The 25089-nt window shown below is 44.5% G+C and overlaps 1 protein-coding gene across 3 annotated transcripts in view; it reads right to left on the bottom strand.

Moving 5' to 3' along the window:
- DGKI (diacylglycerol kinase iota) overlaps positions 1–25089 on the bottom strand; it is a 212342-nt gene that overhangs the window by 164956 nt on the left and 22297 nt on the right. Inside the window, exon 1 of one of the 3 annotated variants that reach the window (XM_083801008.1) lies at positions 9748–15066. The exons of the other annotated variants lie outside the window; for them this stretch is intronic. Coding sequence (XP_083657134.1) covers positions 9748–9836 — 89 coding nt within the window. The 5' untranslated portion in view covers positions 9837–15066. Of the gene's footprint in view, positions 1–9747; positions 15067–25089 lie in introns of those variants that run through there. 3 annotated transcript variants of the gene reach the window in all.

The raw sequence follows: 25089 nt of genomic DNA, 5'->3' as shown, positions 1-25089 counted from the left end.
ACGCATACACAGGAACTGGAAAGCACTTTTCATTGCTTTTCCTGGAAGCTATATTCCAGCTTCTGCAGAGAATCTCTTTTGGCATGGATCTCTAGGATGCCACATGCTGAAGGACAAGTGGATATCAACTGAGCTCATTGACTTCAACGATACCACCTTGTGAAAACCCTTCACTATAACTTTGACCAAAAAGCAACTGCTGAGCTCCTCACACATCAGATTTTCTGCTGATACAAACTGCAATAGCACAACTGAGCAACAGGAGCGTGCAGTGGCCCACATCATTCTGCACAGCTCTGCAATGAGGACTACAGCATCAGGAAAGTGAGCAGCTTCCATTTTTGTCTCCGTTTGTAAACACAAACAAAATCTGACTGATGTGACCATTTCTCTGCCTGGCAGCTCAGACAAAATCCTTTATTCCAGACTGATCTTTATGAAGGCTGAGGGATTTTCTGAGCATGGATTACACATCTTCTGCAGCAAAACTAGAACCAAGTGGGTAACACATATTATTTCCAAGCTTAGTAGTTCTCTGTAGTTCCTAGTTGTTTTTAGGCTATTAAACCACACACAGGCACAGTGAAAATTTTAGCTTTCAGCACAAGTCAAAACATAGCAGGAACCACCCATTAAATAAAAAAAATAAAGAAAGAAAGAAAGAAAAGAAAAGCTTGAGGCATGAGAGGACTGTTTTCAAGCAGAGTTTTGCAATGCATAATTTTTAGACAACTGGCCCCAAGTTAAGAAATATGGTCTCTCTACATGTTGTTTTATGGAAAGGAATTAGGTTCCCCCAAGCCACATTTTGACTAAGCTGGCTAGTACAGAAAGGTCAGGAAGATGTGGCAAGGGAAGCCTCCGTCTCCGCTCAAAACTCACACACGGTCTGATGCCTCTGCAGCAGCAAGCCCCTCTGCATCTGTACCACTTGCACATGGAAGGTATCAGCCCACTCAGCACCACCAGCCCTGCTCTGAGCCAGTAGGATCAAGCAACCTTGCTGGTAGAGCTTTTTGGATCAGTCTCAACACAATGAGCTGGATTTGGGGCACAAGCTCACAGCTGGTGCTAGCTCAGGGCAAGCAGTACAAGCAGCTCACCTCTGTACGCTGTAGGCAGAAGCTCCAACTAGAACAATCTTAATGAGACAGAACACGTGTTTACCTAAGCCCATAGTTGGCAATGGATGCTTACAGAAAGAGCACGAGAGCAAGACAAGCACAAAGGTATATTGCCTTCCACATCACCACCTTGCCTTTAGCAAAGCAGAGCTACGTTTCCCTGAAATGGGTTGGGTCAAATCCTCCCACTTCATGCTCACCACTGGATTTTTACAGTGTTCCTTTGGCTGGTCTTCTATCATTGTGTGCCAACGAGTCCCACCGCATAATAATGAATTGTGAACAAAAATAATTCCCTTTCTTTTAAACCTGTTTGATAAGTTTATGTGATATTCTCTGCCTCTTATGTCATAGGAGAGAACGAATTAGCAGTCACTATCTGCCTTCTGCTTGCTGCTTATGACACAGAGGCTGGTGAAACTTTTTATATCAAGTCTTTTCTCATCCATACACTGTTCCATTTCACTGACCAAATTACTATTGCTCTACTTGGCTTCTCTGACTACTGTTTGCTTCTATGAGCAGGAAGCAGAAATATTCACAGAATTATCTACAGTGACTACTAAATCTCTTTCCAAATGGGTAATAACTAATGCACAGTCCCTCCTTGCATGTGAGTACTGTTAACTGCAAAGTAATGCAGATGGAGAAAAGCAGCCCCTATCAACGCAGGATCACTTTCTCCATTTTACAGTCCATTCATTTGCTACAAGGAGATCCTTCTGCGACTCGGCAGTTAATTTTCACTTCAAATAGCCTAGATACAAGTTTCATCACCCTGTAGTTCATTTCCTGTTTCCAAACTGTTTCCAAGAGTGCATTTAGCAACAACTATTCTAGCTCTAGTCCCTGTGGGAATCACTGATAACATCCCTGTAGAACGAAAAATGATAGTTTGCCTCTAGTCTTATTCTTTAATCAGTTTAGACCAAGAATCTTCACTCAGGGTCTGGTACAGCTGAGTTTCTTCTAGGCTAAGATGAGGAATGCTGTTCAAAAAAAGAAGAAAAGGAAATGCAATTACATTATGTCAATCAGATCATAAAATAAACAAACAGCTTTGGCAGAGGAACCAGAAGTACTGTGACTAAATACTGCCACTTCAGCCCATCATCAGCCTTGAGCATTCTTACAGTCAGGCTAAGGGATTTGTCTGCGTATCAATGGTAAATCCAAATCCCCAGAGGATTCATGGTTATCTCAAAGCTCACATGTATTGGAAATAAAGCATTAGCCACTCGCCTCTACAGCTGAAACACACCACAGCTCTCACTCATGACAGTGGGTTAGTGGTGGTCCAGAGGAGGTAGCAGTAAAGGGGCAATGCACTTGAAGCCTCCTGGAGCATTTCTGGAGGCCGAGGTGAGAGGGAATAACATTTTTTAGCTACTTGCAAAATAAATCTCTCACTTTCTAAGGCACACAACTCAAATACTCTTTGCTACAGAGGTAGCAGGCTTGCTCAGCATCCTCTTTATTTTTAGATTAAATACATTTAGATGCATTTCAATTAAAATGCAATCAAAGTGTGCCTCAATAGCCTCTTCCACTGCTGCCACCAGACTGCTTAGAGACTTATGTTGCCTTTCAGCTGCCAGTTAACTCTGACAGAGCAACTGCCCAGCACTGCTTCACCAGCAAGGCCGGCATGTCCCAGGTGCCTGCAGGAAACTGGGAATGGCTGCACAAAGGAGAGGAGGAGGGAAGGAGTTCACAGTCTCTGTGGCATGGAGCTTGATAGTTTAGGAGGACCCACTAAATAAGCTTATATCATTTTAGCCCACTAGTAAGGCTTCACAAGCAGAACTCACAATGAAGAAAGAAGTCTGGGAGCTCTGCTGCATGTATTTTCTGCTCGGTTCACTGGGCTGTGCAGACAGTCATTTTCTATGCAGCCCAATAGCTCCATTTGTTGTCTCAGACTTCTTCCAATTTCAAGCCCTGTAGACCTCAGTTTTGTGTTGTTTTGTTTTAAGAGAAGCATTGTAAACCTATTCAAATCCACACACATCTCTAAATAAAGTGCACTTCTGAAGCCTTTCTCATCTTCTCCCCTTAAGAGCGCCAACATCCCTAATCTGAGAGAAAGAGTACAACCACAGTTCTTCTGTATCAACGATTTTGATCACAAAAAGGACAACAGAGATTGAAATTTGCTATCCATATATATATGTCTAAACACAACAAAGGAAAGTAGTCATAAAAACAAACAAAGAGGTCCCTCTCTTACAGATAAAATGTGAAGATTGTCGCTGGCACAGTTTTCCTAATGTAAGCAGTACAGACATGAAAACTTTATTGGAAACTGTAATATAGGACATAACTGCAACAGAAAAGACCACCGTGCTAATTAACACATATAAAACCTGGGTACACCTTGTGGAACAGAAAGTACCGTGGTTAACCATGTTTGAACTTTGCAAGGCTGACGTAAAGTTGAGGAAGAGGTCCGAACGCAAGCCAAATCATTAATAAGAGAACTGAACCTAATATTAACCAGGACCAAGAAGTGCCAGGCTATAACTAAGCCCCAGAACATATGGATTTGTTTTGTGTTTAAAAGCACCAAAGAAGATATCAGCAGAAATGTTTTTCAGAAAACCATCTCCTTCCCATATAGGGAACGGCAGAAAAGGATGCGCTTCAGAAAATGTCAGCATAAATCGATTCAAGGGTTTATTGACTCTACAATGACAACAGTTTTGTATCTTCCCACAGAACATAATCATAAACTGCTCGAGGTGTCACTTTGTTTGAGTAAGGCCCTTTCTGCACTTTACGGGAGACAGCCAGATATTTACAAGTTCACCAAAATATGAATGGACCCCAAACGTCAGTGGGCTTTTAAGCAGTAAATAACAGGGAATCCATTTTGCTCTGCAACTAACTTTAGGCACACCTTTTGCATAAACCACATCACAATGCAAGGCCAAAGCTGTAACAGGGTGATTTATATCAAGACCAAGGAGAAGAAAGCTCATAAATGATAACACTGCTACCAATTTTACAGTGCTAATTTTCTCACCTAAAACATCCTGCAGAGTGCACAGCACACCTTAGGTAAAACAGTTATACAGAAAGGTCATCTATATTCCTCTGAAGCAGGTGAAATGCACCTGAAAACGCACACAGGACCTTATAGGAGTGAACCAAAGGATGCCAGGAAGCACACAGATACTGTGCTGAGCTGGGCTCCTTGTTTGCCTGGAGGAGTGCCTCTCAGCAGCTACCCAACAAACCCCATTTGTTCGGTCAAGAGCTGACCCCACTGGGAGCCTGTCCTAGCCCCTCTCCCGTCATTCGCCTCCCTGCCATAGCTCACCCCATCTCATGCAGCCCACGCGCTCGATCCCGGCCTCATCTCCGGGGAGGCGAGCGGGACATTGCTCCTACACGATGTTGCTGCACTCAGGAGCAGCTAAGTGCTTTTAATAGCAATTTGTACCAGTCACGCTCATTTGGACACCACCTGCTGCACACAACAACATGAGACATGTTCCCGTTGGAAGCCAAGCTCAGACCTTGCTCAGCTTCTCCCCGTGAGTTATACAATGCTCTGCCTCTGTCCCTCTTTTCCCAAAAAATCCAGATGCCTCGCTATTTCTCTCCTACGGAGAGGCATAAACCCTAACCTAGAGCTCAATAAAGGGTTAAATATGCCAACCCCTGCTTTCTCCATGCCCCCGCACCTCCAGTACTTCGGCTAAATGCACGACATTCACTTTTAAATAATCTTTTCAAACCTGATTTAAAAGTAGCAGTTTCCCACTCAAATCCAGGGCCATGTGAGCTGCTTTCAGTTTTTCACAATTGCATACATAATTGCCAAACAAACAAAAAAAAAGAGCAGAGAAGAGACAAAACAAAACATTTCAGCTGCTTTCTTTAAATTAAAATAAAAAATAAAGGCCTTTGGCGGTGCAGCACTGTGCTCCTCATAGGGACTCCCCTCCAGCCAAAGGACTCCAGTGATTCATTCACAATTCAGAATGATTAGAACAACATTTACTACCCTGAAGCTGAGGAAAACCTTGAGTTAAGGGAATTTAAGTAAATATGGAAACACCTGGAGAGTTTCATTCAAGATCTGTGCAGGCAAGGCAGGAGTAGGAGTGAGGCAAAGGTTTCCTACCTCGGTGCTGCTTTTGATTAATTACAGTGGAAGTGCACTCTTTCATCAAGTATTTGAAATTAGAATAAGATTATTGCAAGAGAGATTTATCCCTTAGAAATTGCAGAAGACATGGATGAACACAGATTTATACATCATTTATACAGAAATTTGTACTTTACCTTCCCTGTGTTACTCAGAAACACCCTCCTTTTCTCTCTCTCGCTCTCTCCTTCAAACTGCAGTAACAGTGTAGATATCCTCACAAAGCTATCCACAGTGGCTTTTATTCCTTGAGGAACCCCACAGCTTCATAGCACATCACTGTGTATGAGTTTAGACCATTTTTGCTAGCTCTTATTACCTGACATTTAGAGAAGTTACATTCCGAACATCATCGTGATGCATAGACCTTGGTGCACTGAAATCTACCAGGAGATTTTTGTCATCCTTTACAGCCTCTACCAAACACTTTCTTGTCTCCCTTTTTTCACATTTGAATTTATTGCAAATGAAAACTGCCCTGCTGATAGGTCTAAGCAATGCTCCACTTCTCCAGTGAACACACAGGGGAGAAATGGATGGAAGTTTTTACATTCAGCTTTACCTCAGGATGCTGATAGCATCATGCCATGGGATCACTCCCAAAAGGAAGGGGTGCCCAGGGTGTAAAGCCCAGGGAGTTTTTCCATTTCCTATTTCCAATGCCAGTTGGATTACCGTAAAACATCAGGGCTGACAGCAGGGGGCTGTGGTGGCATCCAACCACTGTGAACCATGCAGCTGCTTCCAGACTCTTCTAAATGAAGCCACAGCACCCCACATGCATTTCATGTGCTTGCAGCATGCTGCATATTCACAAATCCTCATCTGGAGCTTTAAAAAGTATATGTCCTGACTGCACTCATCTTTGGGAATTTGAACGTGTTTGTTTTTTGAGACTGTTCTAGCATAAGTAATATTTGATGAAACAGCGCACTGCATGCAGATCTCTCAGAAACCAAGGATTAAGAATACTCTGGTGAGCTATGTTCAGCCACCTCCAGGGTGAGATATAAAATGTAAGTACTGGTTCAGACCAAACCGATTAGGAACATAAGAACCTACTATCTAAAATAAGCATTTCACTGGCAGAACAGAGACAAAAGCTGGCAGAAATTATATTAACTTTCTAATTGTTATCATCACCATTTCATGATTGGTATTCCAAGGCCTGACACTTACTCAAAGTCTTCGGAAAATGCTAGTAACTCAGGTCTACTGCACTCTATAGCCCTTATTCTGCATTTACATGCAACTCCACATCTGTGTAATTTCATTCTTCACAGTCTGACAGGTGTAAGACTCCCCTTTTCAAATGCAGTGGTAATTTGACCACAGAGTCATGTCCAGCCAAGCACGGCACAATGCTGTCCCAAGGTTCTTGTGCAGCCCTCCTGCGACTACAGGGCAGACAAACATCTCATGATTTCCTGTGTCTCGCCACTCCGTTTTGGCGTTAGATCCCATGTTGGTGGGATTGGTGGCCAACTGTCACGAACAGCTGCTGATTTTTCAGGATGTATCCCATGTCCTCATCAGTACCTCTGCTATTTCACACTTTACTCCCTGCAGTAACCCGAGATGAGCAGCATCCGGCCTAGATGGCTGGCTGCCCCTCGGGTTCTCAAGTTGCTTTATATAAAACACAGGAACATGCAGATCAAAATCCCAGAATACTAAGAGTATGTAATCAGAAGTAATGTTTTGATCCTGACGGAAAAATCTTATGTTTGCTTGAAACAAGTATTTCTATATGAGGCTAACACCTTGATTTTAATTTTAATCCTTTACGGTGAAAAAATGTTTTCTCAAGATAACCACAAACAGACACAAATCAGAGTGTGCTATCATGAATCCAGCCATGAATTGCTGTTGTCTGAAAACTTTGAAATACGAAAATATAATGAAGCTATACTTCTCACAAATTAAGGAATCCCATCAGACCTCCAGCTCTCTCACTGGCATTTCTGGTCAATTCTCACAAACATTTCGAACAGTGGAAGGATGAACCAAGGTACTGGGCAACCAAAAACTGACAGAAGAGCTTCCAGTCTAGGGCAATTATTGTCACCCGTAAGGAGCTATAGCAAATCTGACTTTCAGTTAGAGAACAAGTGAACAAAAGCCTTCCAACTGCCTATACAGTTGCAGATAAAAATTTGACTCCTGATTTTGCTGTCGATCAGAGGAGACTGAAGTTATCAATATTCAGTCTAAAAACAACTTAAGAAAAGTTGATCATGATTAATATATATATATACATATATGCATTTTATAGATGAGGAGGCGAACAAATAAATCCCATTATCCAGGCAGCGAAGCATTTATCTCCACGGAGAAAAGCACAGCCAGCTGTAGTCATCCTAACAGATGTGTATTGGTCTACACATCCCAAGGGGACCAGCTTTCTTCAGGGCTCCTTGCTACTTGGCTTGTGACTCCTCAGCTCTGCCTGTGTAGGTCTGTGAAAACCTCAAGGGAACGTAGGCAAAGGACTGTGCTTATAACACAGGGTCCCCATGCTGAGACAGAAAGGTAGAGGGACAGAAGCAGAGAGATAAAAACAGAAAACAACAAATAGATAAACTTTCTAGTACTGAAAGGAATGATTTCTAATTCCCTAGAGATGTTTTGGCAGTGAAAGGAGGTTTGTTTTTATCTTAAGATGACCTATGTATCAATATTAATTAGTAGTCATTAGATAATATTTTCTACTGGAAACCAAATGTACTTGAAATAGAACTTTGTAAATACTATGAACTCAGAATGAGACACAATGTGTACAAACACATAACACAATTTTTTCCATTGCCACATAGATCTTATTTCACAGAAAAATGACTGAAAGTTCAAGCAAAAACTGTGGCTTCAGAAGTGCAGCTCTTCCATGTATGAATGGCTATTTTCCCTACTCCAACAAGTACAAAATGTGAAGGACACTGCAACATCCCACGGTTCTGCTAGTTCAACTGTTACTTTGTTCTGGAGAACTTGTTTTCAAAAATAACCCAAAAGCCTAGAGGTGCCTTGCTGCAAACAGGATGAGATCCTACACAAGAACTGGAACTAGGATTGGAAGATAAGTCCTTTAATTGATTGTTGTCTGAAGTATTCTACTTTTACCAGATCAATCCTAAACCACTAGCTGAGGGTCAAGAATTATTCCCTTGCCTCCTTTAGAAGTGACAAATGAGAGCAATCTTCTACAGTGGGAATGAGAGAGAAGTTTTCAGTTTTCATCGATACATGTCAGTATGATATTAATACAAACCTGTCTTTGAATACCTCCACAAGCAATCTCAAAGAGTTAACAAGTGATTTTTCTCTTCTGAGGGGAATAAAATGCACTTAGTAAAGATTGCCGACTAACTAGTTTTTTGCATAGAAATCTATCTCCAATTAATGTGATGAAGTTCTGTTGCTTTCCTAATTAAGGAGCATTATTCAGTATGAAATCTTTTCTTTTTATTATTTCATTTTAAGTGCAATTGATGAAATCAAGTGCAACTGTACAACAGGATTCTTCTGGTCCATACTCAGTATGATGCAGGAATTGTTGTGAAGGTCACAGGCAAATAATTTCCTGCCATTAGCGTGCGCCTGGAAAAGGAGGAAAAAGGTCTACTAAGGCAAGTGGAGGGGGGGTGGATCCAACCACAAAGCAAAGCAGAATTTCACAGCAACCAACGAGAGCTATACCTGAGCCCAATCAGAAGCCCCCTGCAGACGATGGCAGGCTTTCCAGCTCCTTCAGGATGCTCTGAGTCAAACCCTCATCAGGGCATTATACAGCAGTGCCTGGCTCTGTCACAGAGCCTGCAACAAGCAGGCAGGTTGAATTCAACACCCCTCGTTTGGTAAGGATGGGGAAGAAGATGGTAGAAAGACTGTCATCTTCTGAAGGGAGTCCTATTCCTCCGTCCTCAGCCCATTTTTGCAACAGAGACCCTTTCAGATGGGGAGGAAAGGGTTATGCATGGGCAGGAGGAGGAAATCACAACTCTCAGGTGTGAGAGCCACCCAGATCCTGGTTTCCAGAAGACAATTCAAACATTGCCCTACCACCCCAAAATGGCATAATGCTGACTGCTGAGGACTACAAGCAAAAAAACTGGCATTTCTGAATGCCTACTGTGCCATCCACCCACCCTTCCCAACGCCCCTCTTCTCCCCCCTCCTCACTCCTCAAGCCATTTCCACAGTGCTGCATGCACACAGCTCAGGATGCCACGAGCAAACATGACCCAGTGCAGTCGGTGAACTGTGCTGAATAAGGTGCATCTAAAAACATCAGCAGATACAGCACAGCACCGCGCGTGATGGTAACTGTCACTCTTCATGTATTATTAGAGGAAGGAGATAGAGAGATCTTGAAACGCGTTCAGTGCTTGCAGACGGCAGTCAAACAAGACTGGCCATTATGTCACTGAACAGCTCACAATTCAATGGCTCCTGCAAGAGCCCACTTACCAGCTATCCAAGGAGCCTGGCACGGACAATTTACACCTGTTCTGTTTCCTGCTGCTTTTGCAAAAGAAATCCATGCATCCCACACTCATAACTTCCAGGAAAAAGAGAAAAATCTGAAAATCCTGCTCCTCAGAGAGCCAGGCTAGGTAGGAAAACGGAGGTGTTCAATTTTCGAGGAAATCTTCTCCAGTGTCAGTTCATACGCCCCTTCCCCTGCCTCCCACCACCATATGTCAAACTGAATTGGGGAAATCTAAACCAGGAGGAAGAAAAGAAGAAGCATCAAAGGCCAATTCTCATAAAAGGAGTGGCGCTTGCGAGCTGGTCAGTATGAGCCTGCCGAAATGATGTATGGCTACATGGGGAGCGTATATGTGCATGCACATGCACGCAGACGTCAGCCCCTTCCTTGGAAGTGGATTAAGTGGCAGATGGTGTCAGAACCTGAGCCACTGCTGAGAGCAGAGTTCACGCTGTCCTGCTTCCCTGTGCTGAGGGAGGGGACCAGCAAAGGTGAGCCATCCAAAAACGGCTGACAAATAGCTGGCGATCGGCTTTGTCATCGGCAGCGAGTGGAATGGCAGCCCTTTGCTTGCTCCCTTCTCCCCCCCACAGTCCCTGCATGCAAAATTCTCTCTGAAATGGAGACAAAAGAGGAAACAAGCGTAGATGTGCAGTCTCCAAGCCTGAGAAAAACCAGAGGCTCAGTTTTACACAGGGAAACTAGAACCTGCTATTACCAACCCAAATACCAGAACCTAGGACAGATAGTGTGGGGGGAGAACACCCAGCTTAAGCTCTATTAAAAGCAGAGGGAGAACAAAGATGAAAAAACCACTGCCTTTGATTGCCAACACAATGAAAATAAATGAGGGAAATAACATTTGGGAGGGACGCACCAGCTGAAAGCAGTCACAATGACTTTGTGCAGGCACCCCTGTTATTAATAATTATTATAGATAATAAGGGTTTTCAGACTGAGCAAAAGGATCTTTTTTCAGTTCCTGAGACCTCATCTCTCCCTGCCCTGTCACCCACCTCCCCTTTTTCTCTCTCCTCTGAGCACCTGCTTTACATAGTTTTCCTTGTATTATCATCAGCTTCATGGATAATTGATAGCCGAGCTCGTCCAGCTGATGCTAAGAAAAGAACGACAAGGTGGTTCGACACACGCCTACTATAAATAGACACACAACATGGCCAGCATTTGCCAACATCTGATGACGCTTTCCTCCCTCCTGGGTCCTAAAGTTAGCTAGTTTCTGAAAGTCAGGGAAGCAAATGAGAGCAAGGTAAAAATGCTTTCAATTAATTTTGCAGAGATTGAAGGGATAAAATAAGAGTGGGGCTTTATATTTTTACGGTGTGCTAAAAATACCCATTTTAAGAAACCTTAGGCATAGTTTGCAAAGCATGGTTTAATTTCCAACGCCCCCACCCCCCCTTTTTTTTTGCTTGGCAGCAGCCACGAAGCTCAAAATACTTAGCTAGTGCCGAGGTCTCAGGAGGTAGGGCCAAGAATGGTCACAAGCAGATCTTGCTGCTACCACAGCGTTCGGGAGCTAGACAGAACACAGCAAAACTCACAACTGCGCTAAACCCCGAGGTATCTCTGCAGAGCACAAGTGCTCCTGCTCAGCAGTTCAGAGGGCAGACTCGGAGGGCGAAGGCTGTCAATCGGCCAGCACAAGGGAATTGCAGCTGCCTCCGCATGGCTGGCACCAGGCACAGGCTGCCGAGGGCACTGAGTCAGCAGCAAAACCTCCAGCCCCACTGCCAGTTCGGTTCTGGACACCGGGGCAATCTCCTGAGCTGTCCTTGACAGGAAATGCCAGAGGTAGGCTTCCAGCTGGAAAACCCTTAGTCGCGCTTGGCTTGTACACCAGCAAGTGAGGCAAAAGCTGGGAGAGGTTCACTATTCCTCCATGCAGTCGCTCTTCAGCTGCATCTTCGTGCTGAAGGCCCTCCCCATGGCCCCGTCCAGCCCCGCAGTACAGGACCGTCCTTTGCACTCAGGCTCCCCAGCATGCTCACCCCAACATACAGCTCACCTCTTGGCTCAGTCGCAGAGCGAGCACACAGCAGCCTGTCCTTCACAAGGCGGGTGGCACTTTCTGCCTTCAAGCAGGGCAGAAATGATGGCAGAAAGGTTCCCCTGAGCATTTTTACCTCTAGCCATGGAAGCTGAGCACACGATGCTCTCAGCATGCTTGGTGTACCTTTTACCAACAGCTAACCCAACATGGCACAGGCTCCAAATTGTTCCTGGACTGGAGCAACTGCTCATCTCTTTTTGTCTTAGTCATTGTGTCCAGTTGCATTAGTTGCATTTTGCTGATCAGATCTACTTTTTTTTGGCTCATGCGAAATGCTTATTTCTGGAAATTCTCAACGCTAGCATAGGCTTTTTCTGTTTGCCAGGTCTCACTCGCTGGCAGCCAACTAAGCTTCACCAGTACAAATAAGGCAAGTTGCAGTTTAAAATTCATCCTGCCTAAGGAAAGCGGCTGTAGCCAGGTGTTTGCCCCAGCATGTGCTGAGGTATCTGTGTTGGTTTTGTCCTCACAGTAACTACCTCTCTTTTTGGAGCTGATTGAGTCGCACATGACACATGCACTCAGGTCTTTGTCATTGTCTTTCCTGGTGGTAATCTCAGCCTGAAAGCCATTTTAAACTGCAGGAGAAGCGCTATGTGAAAATAAACAATTAGTTCTAATTCTCAATCAAATCTTCAGATGGAAAAAAATGACATTTCCAATAAGAGAAACTGTTTGCTTCCCACAATTTTCCATAGCCGAGCTGTCATTACACACAGACAGTGCCCAGTCATGATAAGAGCTCAGAGTACAGGGAAGAGAAAAAGAAAAGAATCTAAACCAAACGTCAGCGCAGCTCTGTGCCAGGCAGCAGGCACACAGAAGGAACAGTGGTACAAAGCCACGCAAGTTTGAGGAGTAGGAGGACTTTTTCTTAAAAAAAACTCTAGAGATCTGCATAAGGTGGAGGTTTCATCTTGAAAAGCTCGTAGCCCAGAGCTACCAAGAAAAGCTGCATCAGGAGCAACAGAAAAAGCTCCCTTTTATAAAATTGCTTACCTCACCAGTGCTGGAGGGCAAGCACTGTACAGGGGAAACAAAGGATTGAAACAATTTTTCTTCTCACCAGCCAAAGCATACATACACCAAAATGGAAGCTTTGAATATTTAATGTCTAAAACAAACAAGAGAATTTCCCCCAAACGAGACTGCTGGTTCAACACAAACCAGCAAGAGTCGCAGTAAAATTAAGAGAAGTTTTAGACACAGCTGCAATAATACCAATGGGAGATTGATAAAAACCCATTTAGAGATAAAAAGAAGCAGCTTCCCTTTGCAGCAGGGGAGAGCCAGGGATCAGGCAGAGAACGACTGACCTTCCCTGTCTTTGTCAGGCTTGCACGAAGTGGTTAATGCCACCAAAAGAGTGGGAGGCAGTTAGCAGGGATCAGCGCTAGGAGTCTCAATAGATTATGCTATTATTTTGAGATTCTGTAAGAGAACAAATTAACCTTCTTTATAACTCTTGGCTCACTTTAATAGATTTAATGGATGTCATAGGCTGGAAATACCATCTTACATTCCTTTAATTTCCACACTGATTGTCCTTCTTACAATGGAAAACCACTATTTGAGACCTTGGGTGGGGACGCGGGTGCTGTTAACCGCACAGTCAGGCCCTCGGCTGCCTGGCTGCTACCTTGCTCACACACCCATGACTGAAGCAATCACCACCCTGGCATCAGGAACGCCTTTTTCCCACAAGCTCAGAGCAGCGGAAGCCATCAGGATTATTCTGCCTTCCCTTATAACAGACGGCACTGTGCATCTCCTCAAGCTCAGCTGGGTACCTTCACCTCCGGATCCCCGCCACTGCAGGGACCCAGGAGGCTGGCAGTGCCTGACAGCCCTCTTGGTAGCTCCTCGTGGCACTTCTGTGAGTTTTTCAGACTTGCTGCTAAATGGCTTAATCTTAGCACAGGGAAATAAGTGTTCCTTAGAATTTGTGATACACAAAAATTTAAAATATTTTTTCCCTACAAATCCAGACTCTGCTGCAGCTAAATGTTTAACTGTGCTTGCAGGGATGAGTCCCAATGCCCAGCACTGTCCCATCCAAGCCTTTGCTCCCCTCACCACAAACAGACCTTTCTCTTTCCCCCTTCTGTTGTTTTCCCCACCATTGTTTCAAACATTTTTTTTTTTTAAATGTTGGTTGGTTTGTTTTTCACCTGTATACAGGCCTGTACAACTCCCACAGACAGAAAGGTAGAAGGAGGCTGAAACTAAGCCTGGGAAAGGAAACCTACCTTATAAACACCAGTATCAGACTCCACACAAATGGCTCAGCCAGAGTCCAGCAGACACTGTTTGGCTGAAGCCCCCTGAGGCCTCACCCTGCCCATCCACCACTTACTCTGTTAGCTCAATTTTTGACTGTAAATAGCAGAAACTTATAAAGGTTCGGGTGGGCAGTGGGGTGGCACAGCTGCAACCCCCTCTAGGAGAATTCCTTCATAGTTCTTTTGAATTGGAGCATGTATTTGACATTTCCACGGGAGGCACTTCCCTCTCTGACAGAATTTAGCCACAAGTGAGTGCCTAGGGTACATATCACAGCTTTCCTTAATGTGCTGTTTTGCAGGCAGACCAGAAAGATGGAGAAATAGATGCCACAGGCTACACTTGTGAATTCATTCGAAGCGTGAGATGCTGCGAGGTCTGGCGTAGAAATGGTGGCATTTTGAGACACTTCACTGTTGCTGCAAGAACTTGATGGACCCACAGGAGAATCCCACACATCCCCTGGGTTTTGCCATTACCGGCTGTCCAGCTCCAGTTAACAGCTTTTCATCGCTGCCCTTGAGCTAAGGCAAGTGATGGGGAATTATGATGATAAGCTCCATCCCAAGACTGTTTGGGCATTGGTCACAGGATAGGTTTTGAGCATTGCAGGGTCATGTACTGCGTGGTTCAGTCTGCCAGCCACTCAAGATGCACAAATCACATCTGCTTCTTGACGACAGCATTAGCTCCTGCCACCATACCCATTGCACCTCTGTGCAAATCACTGAAGAGCATGTACATGACCCAGGCAGCAAACACAAAGGGCACTCTTTAAATGGCAGGAAGGCACTGGAAACAGGAAATAAAGCGTGCCCTGACCCTAAATTTATGTTGTAAATGTACGGGCAGAGGTGGCTTGGTGGACATTTTTCTTTGCATGTCAAGACGGGCATACCCCATAGCTGTGGAGATTTTGTCTCCTTTGGGAGAGGCATTTGTGCCCTGCCCGCCTATTTAGGTGGAGATGGGGTTTTTACAGACTCGGGGGGGGGGGGGGGGGGGGCGGGGGAACAAAGATAAGCTGGAAAAGCGAGTTCACAGCAGCATGTTTATTTGAGGAGCTCCTGATGGCACAGTGTCTGCAAAGTAACACGCACTGTCTCCCTTGGCTCTTGCTTCTTTTTTCTTTCTCCTTTTACTTTTCCCCACACTTTTTCTTTTTATAGCTCTGTCTTTCTTCTGACATTTTTGATGTCCACAGCTCTCTGCAATTAACCTTTTTTTTTCCCCTCGTCTTATTTTTAAATGAATGCTTTGTCTCTCTAAAAACCTTTGCTTTCCCTAGCTAATAAGACTTTCCTTCCTCCTTTTTCCTCCTGCACCTTTTGGTATCCCACCCCCCTCCCCACCTCCTGCCATGCTCCTCTTTCTAATTCAGTATTCTCATTACTTTACACTTATTTTCTTTCCCTGCCTTCTACTTTTTACTTTCTCCATCAGTCCCCCTCCCTCCTCTTGCCTTAAAATCTCTCCCTGTCCCACCCAGCTCATTTTTCTGCAAATCATTCCTCCCTTCCCCTTTTAGCCTGCTTTCTTCTTACTCCCCCATTTCATTCCTACCCACACAGTGCGCAGCATGCCCTTTCTCCCCCCATGTATCAAACCTGTTCATTACATTTCACTTTCCAGATTTCAGGTTCTTGCATCAGCCTTCTCTAGGCTCAGATGTTCCCTTCTTCATGTCACTGTGTATTTCCTGTTGCCTACCCTTTCCTTTCCCCATATGTTCCCCATCCACCCTCTCCCCCTCTTAACTGTCCTAGGATACATCCTCTTATTAACAGGAAAAACCTATCAACATTTTGGACACAAGTTTTTCTGATCAGGACTAAAATCCCTGACACTGGGGGCTCTCCCAACACTCCTCCATCCCCTTGTGTGTCTACAAGATCCCCACGCATGCCTCAGTCCTGCTACAGTCTTCTCCTGTCAGTCACCCTCAATCTACTTTCCTAACCTGGGGTAAACCATATCATTTAAACCTGGATAGCCAATGCTCACAAAGACAGGCATGTATTATGCCATGCAACTCTCACAATCATTCTTTCTGGTGGGACAAGCTTACAACTTGCTACTTAACGCACGGATACCAAAATCATCCCGATTTTAGATTTTACCAGCAGTACGCTGATGGATAGGCTGCCTGTCACACCCTTGCTGGCATGAAGTGGTGTGTGCGCATGCACATCGGGATGAGCAGGGAATGCTGCCCTGTGCCCACTGCTCAGCAGTAACACATGCTCTAATGGAAGCTACAACAACCACCAGACACCAAAGGAAAAAATACAGTTCTTTCTCAGCATGAAGTGTGTTTTTCAGCAGACAGAAGGGCATGATTTTAATGAGTTATTTTAAAAAAGTGAGATCAACAAACAAAATCCAGTTAAGGAAATCTCTCAATCAACCTCCCAGGTCTGGGGTTGATCAGGGAGCCATTCAGTAGGACCTCCAGTACAGAAGCTCAAGGCTGTACAAAGATGGTTATTTTCCATGCTGTGCTGATCTGAACAAGAGCTACACTTAACCTCCTCCAGCCTCCTCTCACTCCCTGAATCGAGTGACTGCAGGCTTTGGTGTTTTATTTCCAAACGGGAAACCCACAATACCTGGTGAGAGATGTTGTTGTCAGTAGGGGGCCTGGCAGTGAGCAGACAACACAAGCACCAAGCACCCAGGCTCTTGGAGCTACTACGGCAATGCAGCGAAACAAAAACAAAAGAATCACCACAACAGCAAAAGACTAAGTCTTCTGCTGTAAAAGCAAGCTTCCGCATACATGTATCCTTCTGATTTTGAGATGGGGTGGTGTGAAGGCCAGAAAAAGCTGTTCTTCAGGCTTTTACTGGATCAGGAGAAGGAGCCATGGCTCCTAAGAAAGTTGTGCGGAAGCACTGCTACTGAGACCTCCAGGAGAAGGGGTGATGAGCAGACATCACAGGCCCTAACTAATGCCCCTTCTGCACTTGCCACTCAGTCCCCAAGCTCCCACTATCTCCCTCTCATCACCTGCCATTTCTCACTCCTCCTTCAAACCACACAGAGAGGGAACTTAGCCCAGGACCACCTGTGAAATACTCTGCATCGTGACCTTAAGGCCTAGCTGAACCCACGTGGAGAATTTGTCCTCTGCCTTTGGTGCAGATTACACAGAAGGGACGTTCCTCAGCAGAGCTGCTGCTGCTGCAGCAGCTGGGAAGAGCTCTTTTAATCCAAAATATTGGGGCCTCGTGCTAAACTATTTCATCATCCCCCCTCCTCCCCAAATCCTTGAGGTACCTCTGCTGGTAGCCAGTTGCCATAGGAACCCTAATCTTTATCTGCTTTGCTTGCTAAATAAGCGAGCATCAGTACTCTCCTCCATGGGCTGCTCAGTCCCTCTCCTCCCTTTAACCCTCCCTCCCCTACAACAGGGATCAAAAGGAGGAGATGTGTCTGACAACCCTCCGTGCCTCTCCTCTGCCCTTCTCCATGGCGCCTGTGAGCTTTCTAAATCCAAACTCCAGAATTTGGCAGAGGCAGCCACCATAGTGCAGAGAAGTGAACTAGGCCTCTGTTTTCCAGATTCAGCAGATAGGAAGGGAAGCAAAGCCAAGGCAGATAGCAACAGGTAACGTAACACAGCTTGAAAGCCAAACACTACAATGGCAAAGACAACTAAGCCTAATTATTTTAGATGAAAGCTTTCCAACTCTTCCAATGACACTTCCCATCTCCTGCAACCCACAACATCAGTGTTGTCCTACCTTCCTCCATTTAAGCAATGCAATTTTAATGCCATTGGGGAGGGGACAGCTCTGAAAAGACATTTCAGAGCTGTAAACTGAAAAAGGAAAGCAAAAACACCTAAGAATACAAGAAACACCAAAAAGAGAAGGTGTCTGCCATGGCCTAGAGCTCTTTAACATGAAGCAGGTTTTTCCTTTCCATGGACCAGAGATCCAGGCCAGAACTATGTAGGTCGCAAGCAAACCTTGTTTCAGCTGGTCTTAAGCCAGCTTAGAAGGTGATAGCTCCCACTCAAACACACTTTTTTTTTTTCCCTCCATGTGTTCACTTGAGAGATACAAAGAACTGAAATGGTGAGGGATGCTGGGTGAAGGAATAAAGCTGTCTGGCTTTATGTCATGTGCAATAGTCTAGCCATGCTTTCCGTCTCAGTAGGCATATGCATATGGCAAATGCACTGATTCTGAAGCTGTTCTTCCCCTCAAAATATTTTCTAGCAGAAAATATATATATATTATCCAGAGAAAGAGTGATTTGATCTCATTCATTCATATGGAAAAAAAAATAAAAGACCTAGAATGTTACTAATGTCAAGATGGAAAAGAAGAGGAGGAAAAGAAAGCTCAAGAGGCTGGATTTATGCTGCATACAACACTGAAACAGGCTAGCAAACCAGAATCCTGATTTACCCCAAACTGAAACACCTCGGTAGTCCTTGGTTCACACCAACACACACCATGGCAGAGGCATTCGTTTCAGGATCATTTGGGCACAGCCAGGCATCTTCACTGGCTTTTCACAAGTGTATGAATCCTGTCCCCACGGAAGATTTTGTAAGGATCAGCCTGCTCCCAGAGGGTAAGGGGGCAGCTCAAAGAAGTTGAACTGATGATTTCCAAATAATTCCACCTAAAACCTGGGCAGATCTTAGATTAGTTGAAAGATTTGGCAGCTCAGGCAAGCCAGAGACAGAGAAGTAGCTGCTGTTCCAGCAGCTTTTACAATTAGTTGCCTCATTACTGCACATAAGGATCCTTTACTTGCCCAACACGTATGGATGCTCTTACATCTCTGTTTAGCTTGACTCTAGCTAGGCTTCCTCTCCTTACCCACCTCTTTTAGATATATAGTTTCTTGAATTAGCCACCCTTAAATTTGAGATGCACAGTATAGAGTTTAGGTGCAGTTCAGGAGAAGAGTCAAATATCCAATTCTGGTAATGCAAACTGTGTCCACACTAGCCCATTCTCTGCCAGACTGCAGTCTGTTAGGATCTGGACCTCTCAATATTCCTTCTACTTGTAACTCCCAGAGGGTTGGGAACAGCACTCAGACACCCTTCTCTGGAGATATTTATGCATGTGTGGTCAAGCTCACAAACAGAAAGAAGAAAAAAGTGAATAAAACAACATTAACTGAAAGTTCTGCTAAGGTTCATTCTTATTCTGGTTGAGGATGTTTGCAAATTTATATTTTAAATGAATCTGCCTTCTGTCAGAAGTTTCTTTTCCTTGATAGACATGGTCTCTGTTCTTCAGAAATGCAATTTTTAAATTCATCCTTTCTTTTCCCCCTTATTTTATTTTTTAATTTCTCTGCGAGGGTTGCCTTTTTAAAGAGGTGAACGCAGAAATCCCAAGTAGCTTTTCTAGCCCCCTTTCTGTAATGCTTATTCCAGGCTGGCAGAGTGCACGAATCAGCATTAAAACATTGTGGGGGTTATTTCTTCTGCTTCAAATGCCGTGAGCCTCCCACCTCCAGGTTTGCTCAGAGATTCACAGCTGAACAACCTTAAAAGAAACTCAGCTAATACAATTGAGCCTCCCTGAGTTCGTATCTGAACTAGAAAGAGGTGACCAGGGGACAAAGGGAAAATTGGGTAAGATTTATCCAGGAAGCATTAATCATTTGCTGTTTATTTGAAATTAGACTTCCAGTCACTCAGGAGTTTTGCATGCTCTGTTTTCACAAACTTCATAAGGCAAGCAGCAGTAATGAAATAGGTGGGTACTGCAAAGAGCCTGAGGGCTTCTCTGCGAGAGCTTGGCACAGAGCTTGGTTCATTGCTTCCCCTCCCCAGCGCATCCCATGCCCACTTTCACAGGGTCCTCCTCAGTTTACGGATTCCTGCTGCACTCAGACTTCTCTGCCACCACCCCCACTCTCAGTGACTCAGGCTTATTAAGATAACTTCTCTTTTTCTAGTTCCTCACCTCCAACACACACTCAGTGCATTAAACCACGCAGTCCTGCACATATGTAAAATCCTCCCCCGACCACCCTCTCTCATCCAACTTTCCTCCCACAGTTCTTGCACTCCCCCATCCCGGGATGACAGAGCCAGTCAAAACCCACCCAAATGAGCTCAGCTTTTATCCGTGTGCATGGCTCTTCTCAGGTACCTTGGTGTGAGCTGGTAGACACCAGGACAAACAGGACTGGGGCGTGAGTACAGTTCTCTCCTTCCCCCGGTGCGGCTTCTGGTACGGTCAAGGTTTGTGACACGCAGAATAACAGCCGTGACCAGGCACGTGGTGGGGAGAGGACACAGCGCTCCGCTGCAGCTAGGTGTGCGTGCTGCATAGGAGGCCTGGCTCTGACCTGCAAGCTGCATACAGGCCACTGACACAATGTGCCACGGGCTGCTTGTGCAACCTACTGCCTCCTCGGCAGGCCCAAGCTTTGTGCCACACAAGAGGGATTTGTATATCACTATTTGCTCCCCCTTTAAAGAAGTTTCAGGCAACAACAAAAGCTTCTCTTCAGGTTTTAGGGCCAGCAGGTACCCTAAACTCTCACCAGAGCATGGATGCTGTGCAGGCAGCGTGTAATCACTGCGAGTGAACAGGATGCTGAGGAAAGACAAGAAAAGAGCTGTTCCGGCCCCAGCATCCCACTGCCTACGCTGGCAGCAGCAGGACCACGAGCTGCAAAGAAAAATTGGTACTGAAGGAAAACAGACCTTTGCCAGAGCTGGGGCTTTGCTCAGATTAGTAGCTCTGCTCGCATTCTCGTGCTTGCTTTTGTTCTTGCTCTTCCATGACCGGCAACAGGTGGGGGCAAGTGGGATGTGCATGCAGAAGGAGGACATGACAGGAGCCAGCACATGTGTTTCTTACATTCAGGGATGTGTGCAGGGAGCCTTGTCTGCCCAGATCAGAAAGTACCTCAGAGACAGGGGCTTGTGAGCCACAGGTCACCCGGGTAGGAACAGGGACAGACTGCTAATGCTGGCAGCTGACAAGGGAATCTGCATCCTTAGCACCAAACATAGTTGTTCTTAAAATCTTCTGTCTCACTTTTGTACTGATTAAGAGGCAACATTCACATCAGAGGCATACTTCTGTGTGCCTTCATTTCATAACCACCACCAGCCTGCTAGAAACACCGAGAGCAGGGCAAACGGCTTCACTTTTTTGCACAAATGGCTCTGCTGTTTCCCCAGTCAGCACAGCTGTGTTTGGCATGCACCATTTCTTCCTACACTAATATCAAGGTCTTTTTTCAGCAGTGACTTTCAGGTCCAACTGACCTGTGATGTGCATAAGCGAGTGACCCTGCTGGAGACCTAGAAGAGGATTTGAACTGCATCCGTCTTGGGTGAAAGATCCCTACGTTAATTGCATTGCAGCCCTTTCAACCACCGTCTCCAGTTGAACAGTTTTCTAATTTGCCCTGCACTATTCTGCTTTCTGGAAAACAGGAGTTGGATTCACTTTGTTCCGCACTCAGAGCATTTATCTTCCTCTCAGTGTCCAAATGTGCAGCGTAAGCATCGCACATAAAACACCATCAGAGGGAAACAGAACTAGGGAGAAGAGGCCCAGAAGAAAGAGAAAAGTTACCCTCTTCATTTCTCCAGGTTTTTCCAGCAATGCCAGTGGATTATTTTGCTCAAAGAGATGTTTGAACACTATGCTTATGGGATGTTGTAAGTGGGCAGAAGACTTACAAGTTCACTACTCAGACAACAGCAAGACATCAGCAGTAACAGTGACAGCAGCTAAGCCACCCTGCCTTGATGCCTTATCTTTGAGCATGAAGATATCACTCCTGCCAGAGAACAAGATACCGACATCTGGACACACACAAACCTGGGCCTCTGTCTGTGATGAGCTGCCAATAAGTGCCTCAGCTCTTGTTAATTATGGTGGTGTTTCTACAATGATGAGACCACTTCTCTGTGGAGAAGAGCTCTCATCAGGAAATTGGTTCTATTGCAATTAACATCTTTGAATATCCAAATTTAACATCCTCCTTGAGCCTTCTCTCTTATTTCAGGAAGTTTGTGATCAATCAAGTCCTGAAATAGAGATGGAGATCTGAGATTCAGAGGATGGTTGGAGGAGGGGAGAAGGAGAGGAGAATTGTATGGTTGGCAGGGGGGTTAAGTAAATAACAGCTTCAAAATCAGCTGGTTGATGTCTCTAGCAGCATTTCGACCTCCCATCCCCATAGGAATTATTTCTGAGAAAGCTAACATCATCAACATGGCCTCTATTTAAAGTCAGAACACGCAACACATCCAGTCCCTCAACTCAGCCCTGTCTTCTGGTTCAGCTATAGAGCAGGCTCTGAGACAGAGCTGAAAAATCTTGTCCTCGGGAGGTTCAAACATCACCTACCAGAAAAAAACAATATAGCACCCCCACACAAAACACCTTTCCCCCACAAAACACACAAACTCACCACTTTCTAGGGCTCACACTCCATCCGTCCCTACCTGCTGCATCTCCTCAGGAATCTGAGTGGAGCACAAGCAGACACCTAAGCAGAAAACAAAAGCAGCAACGCATCTTGCTGATCTTGCTCTGGACCACAGTGCATCTGAAGCATCCTATCTCACAGGAAGAGGCCAAATATTTATTTCCAATATACCTACATTCTGGGATGAAGGAAAACAGGTTTTCTGTCCCAGGCATACTCGAAGAAAAGCATACAGACCTATCTTCTTTTACCACAATAACAAATACGAGTAGTAAATGCATTTACTTCATATCATTATCAACAACTTTTTCCCCTCTGTGTGTAGTAATTTTCCCCAGTAAAAACCTCACTGCTAGCTAGCTATTACATTTTTTAAAAATAAAATTAACAGCTAATGCCATCAGAAGGCTGAATTTTATAGCTTTTGGGTCGTAACTATGAAATACATTTTTGTTTGTTTTTGTTTTTGTTTTTTTTTAATTATGAGAAAGACCCTGAAAAACTTTTGTGGCATTATATTCAGTTAAATAAAATGTGATTTCTTGCTAGATGGCATTAGACCTTCAGCTACTTTAAAAACCCAACAAACACTGACTGCTTATAAACTCAGCTAAGCAAATCATTTTAACTTAGGGAAATGTTACTTTCAGTGAAATTAAAATAAAATGTAATACCACTTTTAAGTTCTACACTGCCATCTCTTGTCACAGCTGTACAATAAATAAGAAATAACAAAAATAAATAAGAAATGATAAAAAACACTTTGGTGAAACTTGAAAGTAAGTATATGTATATGAGGGACATAAGCAAGTTACAGTCGTGGGCTACAGCTAGAGCTGCTCATAGTCATACATATCTATCCAAAAAATCAACAAAATATGCTCTAAAACCACAGCTGGGCAGTAGGGACCAATGTAGTAACAACAGGAATAATTGGGAATCTATCTGTCTTAATGGACATGAAAACAGACATGACTTGAGCACAAAATGGAATAAATTGATCCTGCAATTTTTAATAATGGGTCAGTTTTCATTTTGTTTGTAAGCGGCAGATGCTGCTGAGACAGAATGAAATGGAAGGAGACATGGATGAAGCCTGCTCAAACTAGTCTAAAAAACAGAATAAGAAGTGGGCACTAGCAAGCTGATGGGGAAATGGTGCACAGCGTGACGGTTTAATAGCTGAGAACACAGGACAGAGGGTACTTGTGATGTTCAGTGCCTGGCCGGGAGTGGGTTCAGTGAAGAAAGGCCCTGAGGCAACAAAGCAAGAGTGTCAAACCTTCTGTAGGGCTGCATCTTCCAACTGAGCAGGTGAGAGAAGACAATGAAGTTATCAATTCACATTTATGAAGAGCTACACCCAATATTATGAATAGTCAGTGAAAATTAAGAACTAATAACTGGGGTTCCCTTGTCCCAAATTATTCTGTATTTAATACCCTCTGTGCAGTGGTTTATCAGGAGCTTCCCTTCTACAGACTCACCCCTGTCTTCCAAATCACTGTGATATGGCTGCAGTAAGAGTGGAAAACAACCTGTCCACAAGGAGTTTCAGAACACATCAAAATTTTGTGTTGTAAACTGTAAAGTTTAGGGCACTCAAACCCAGGTTTATTTTAACAAAAGAAGGAGGAAAACAAGAAATCCATGTCTAGGGATTTCCACCCACTGGTGGAAATCAAATGAGGAATAACCATTATACGTGAGCACTGGATCTACCCAACCAAGTAACCAAAGGGAAAGGCATGGAGTAAAGTTTGCTTCAATGCACCAAAGCTTTCATAAAGTAACCCAACTTTCTGAGCCTGCTGCCAGTGGGTCAACAGCAGAGAGCATCTGCCATGCTCAGCACATCACACCCTCATTGCATGAGGAATGAGAACTGCAGAAGCATTAAAGCAAACATTATTCCCAGAGCAGGTCAAATTTGGGTCCTCTCACCCTTGACAAAACCCCTCAAAAAATTTTTGCACTTGAAAGCATACATTCACAAGAGGTTATTAGAAGTGTAACATTATTCAGAGCCTGCAAAGTCCTTCGTCACACGCCAGCACATCCAGTGTTCCACACCATCCATCTACAGCCACTTAGTCCTTGGTGACATTTCAAGAGAAAATTCCCCTTTAGCTCCTCATTCAAATTGCCATGTCGAAAACCAACAGGGTGAATCGTTTAACCTTAAGTAACTACCTTGTTACTCTACTACATAAACTCTATTCTGGCACACATACGGACCGCACATTGACACCCACATTATGACAACTTGGACCATATAGATCTGCACACACAAGTATATATAAAAGTTTCCAACCTCCGTGTATTCCAAGGATGCTTGTCTTTCCACCGGTCCCACATCCCTGAGGACTTTTGCCAGCTCCTGCACCTCCTGCCCCCCAACACGTGGTGCCCGACTTTCTTGCTGACTGCATGAGCTGCCTGGCACAACAGCATGAAAGCAATAGATCCCGGCAGGCCTGAGATGCGTGTGCCCTGTGGCTGCCTCAGTGGGCTTGAGTGGAAAAAC

Source organism: Anser anser (genome assembly GCF_964211835.1).
Source record: "Anser anser genome assembly, chromosome: 1".
Taxonomy (NCBI): Eukaryota; Metazoa; Chordata; class Aves; order Anseriformes; family Anatidae; genus Anser; species Anser anser.
This window is presented reverse-complemented; position numbering and strand designations above follow the sequence as displayed.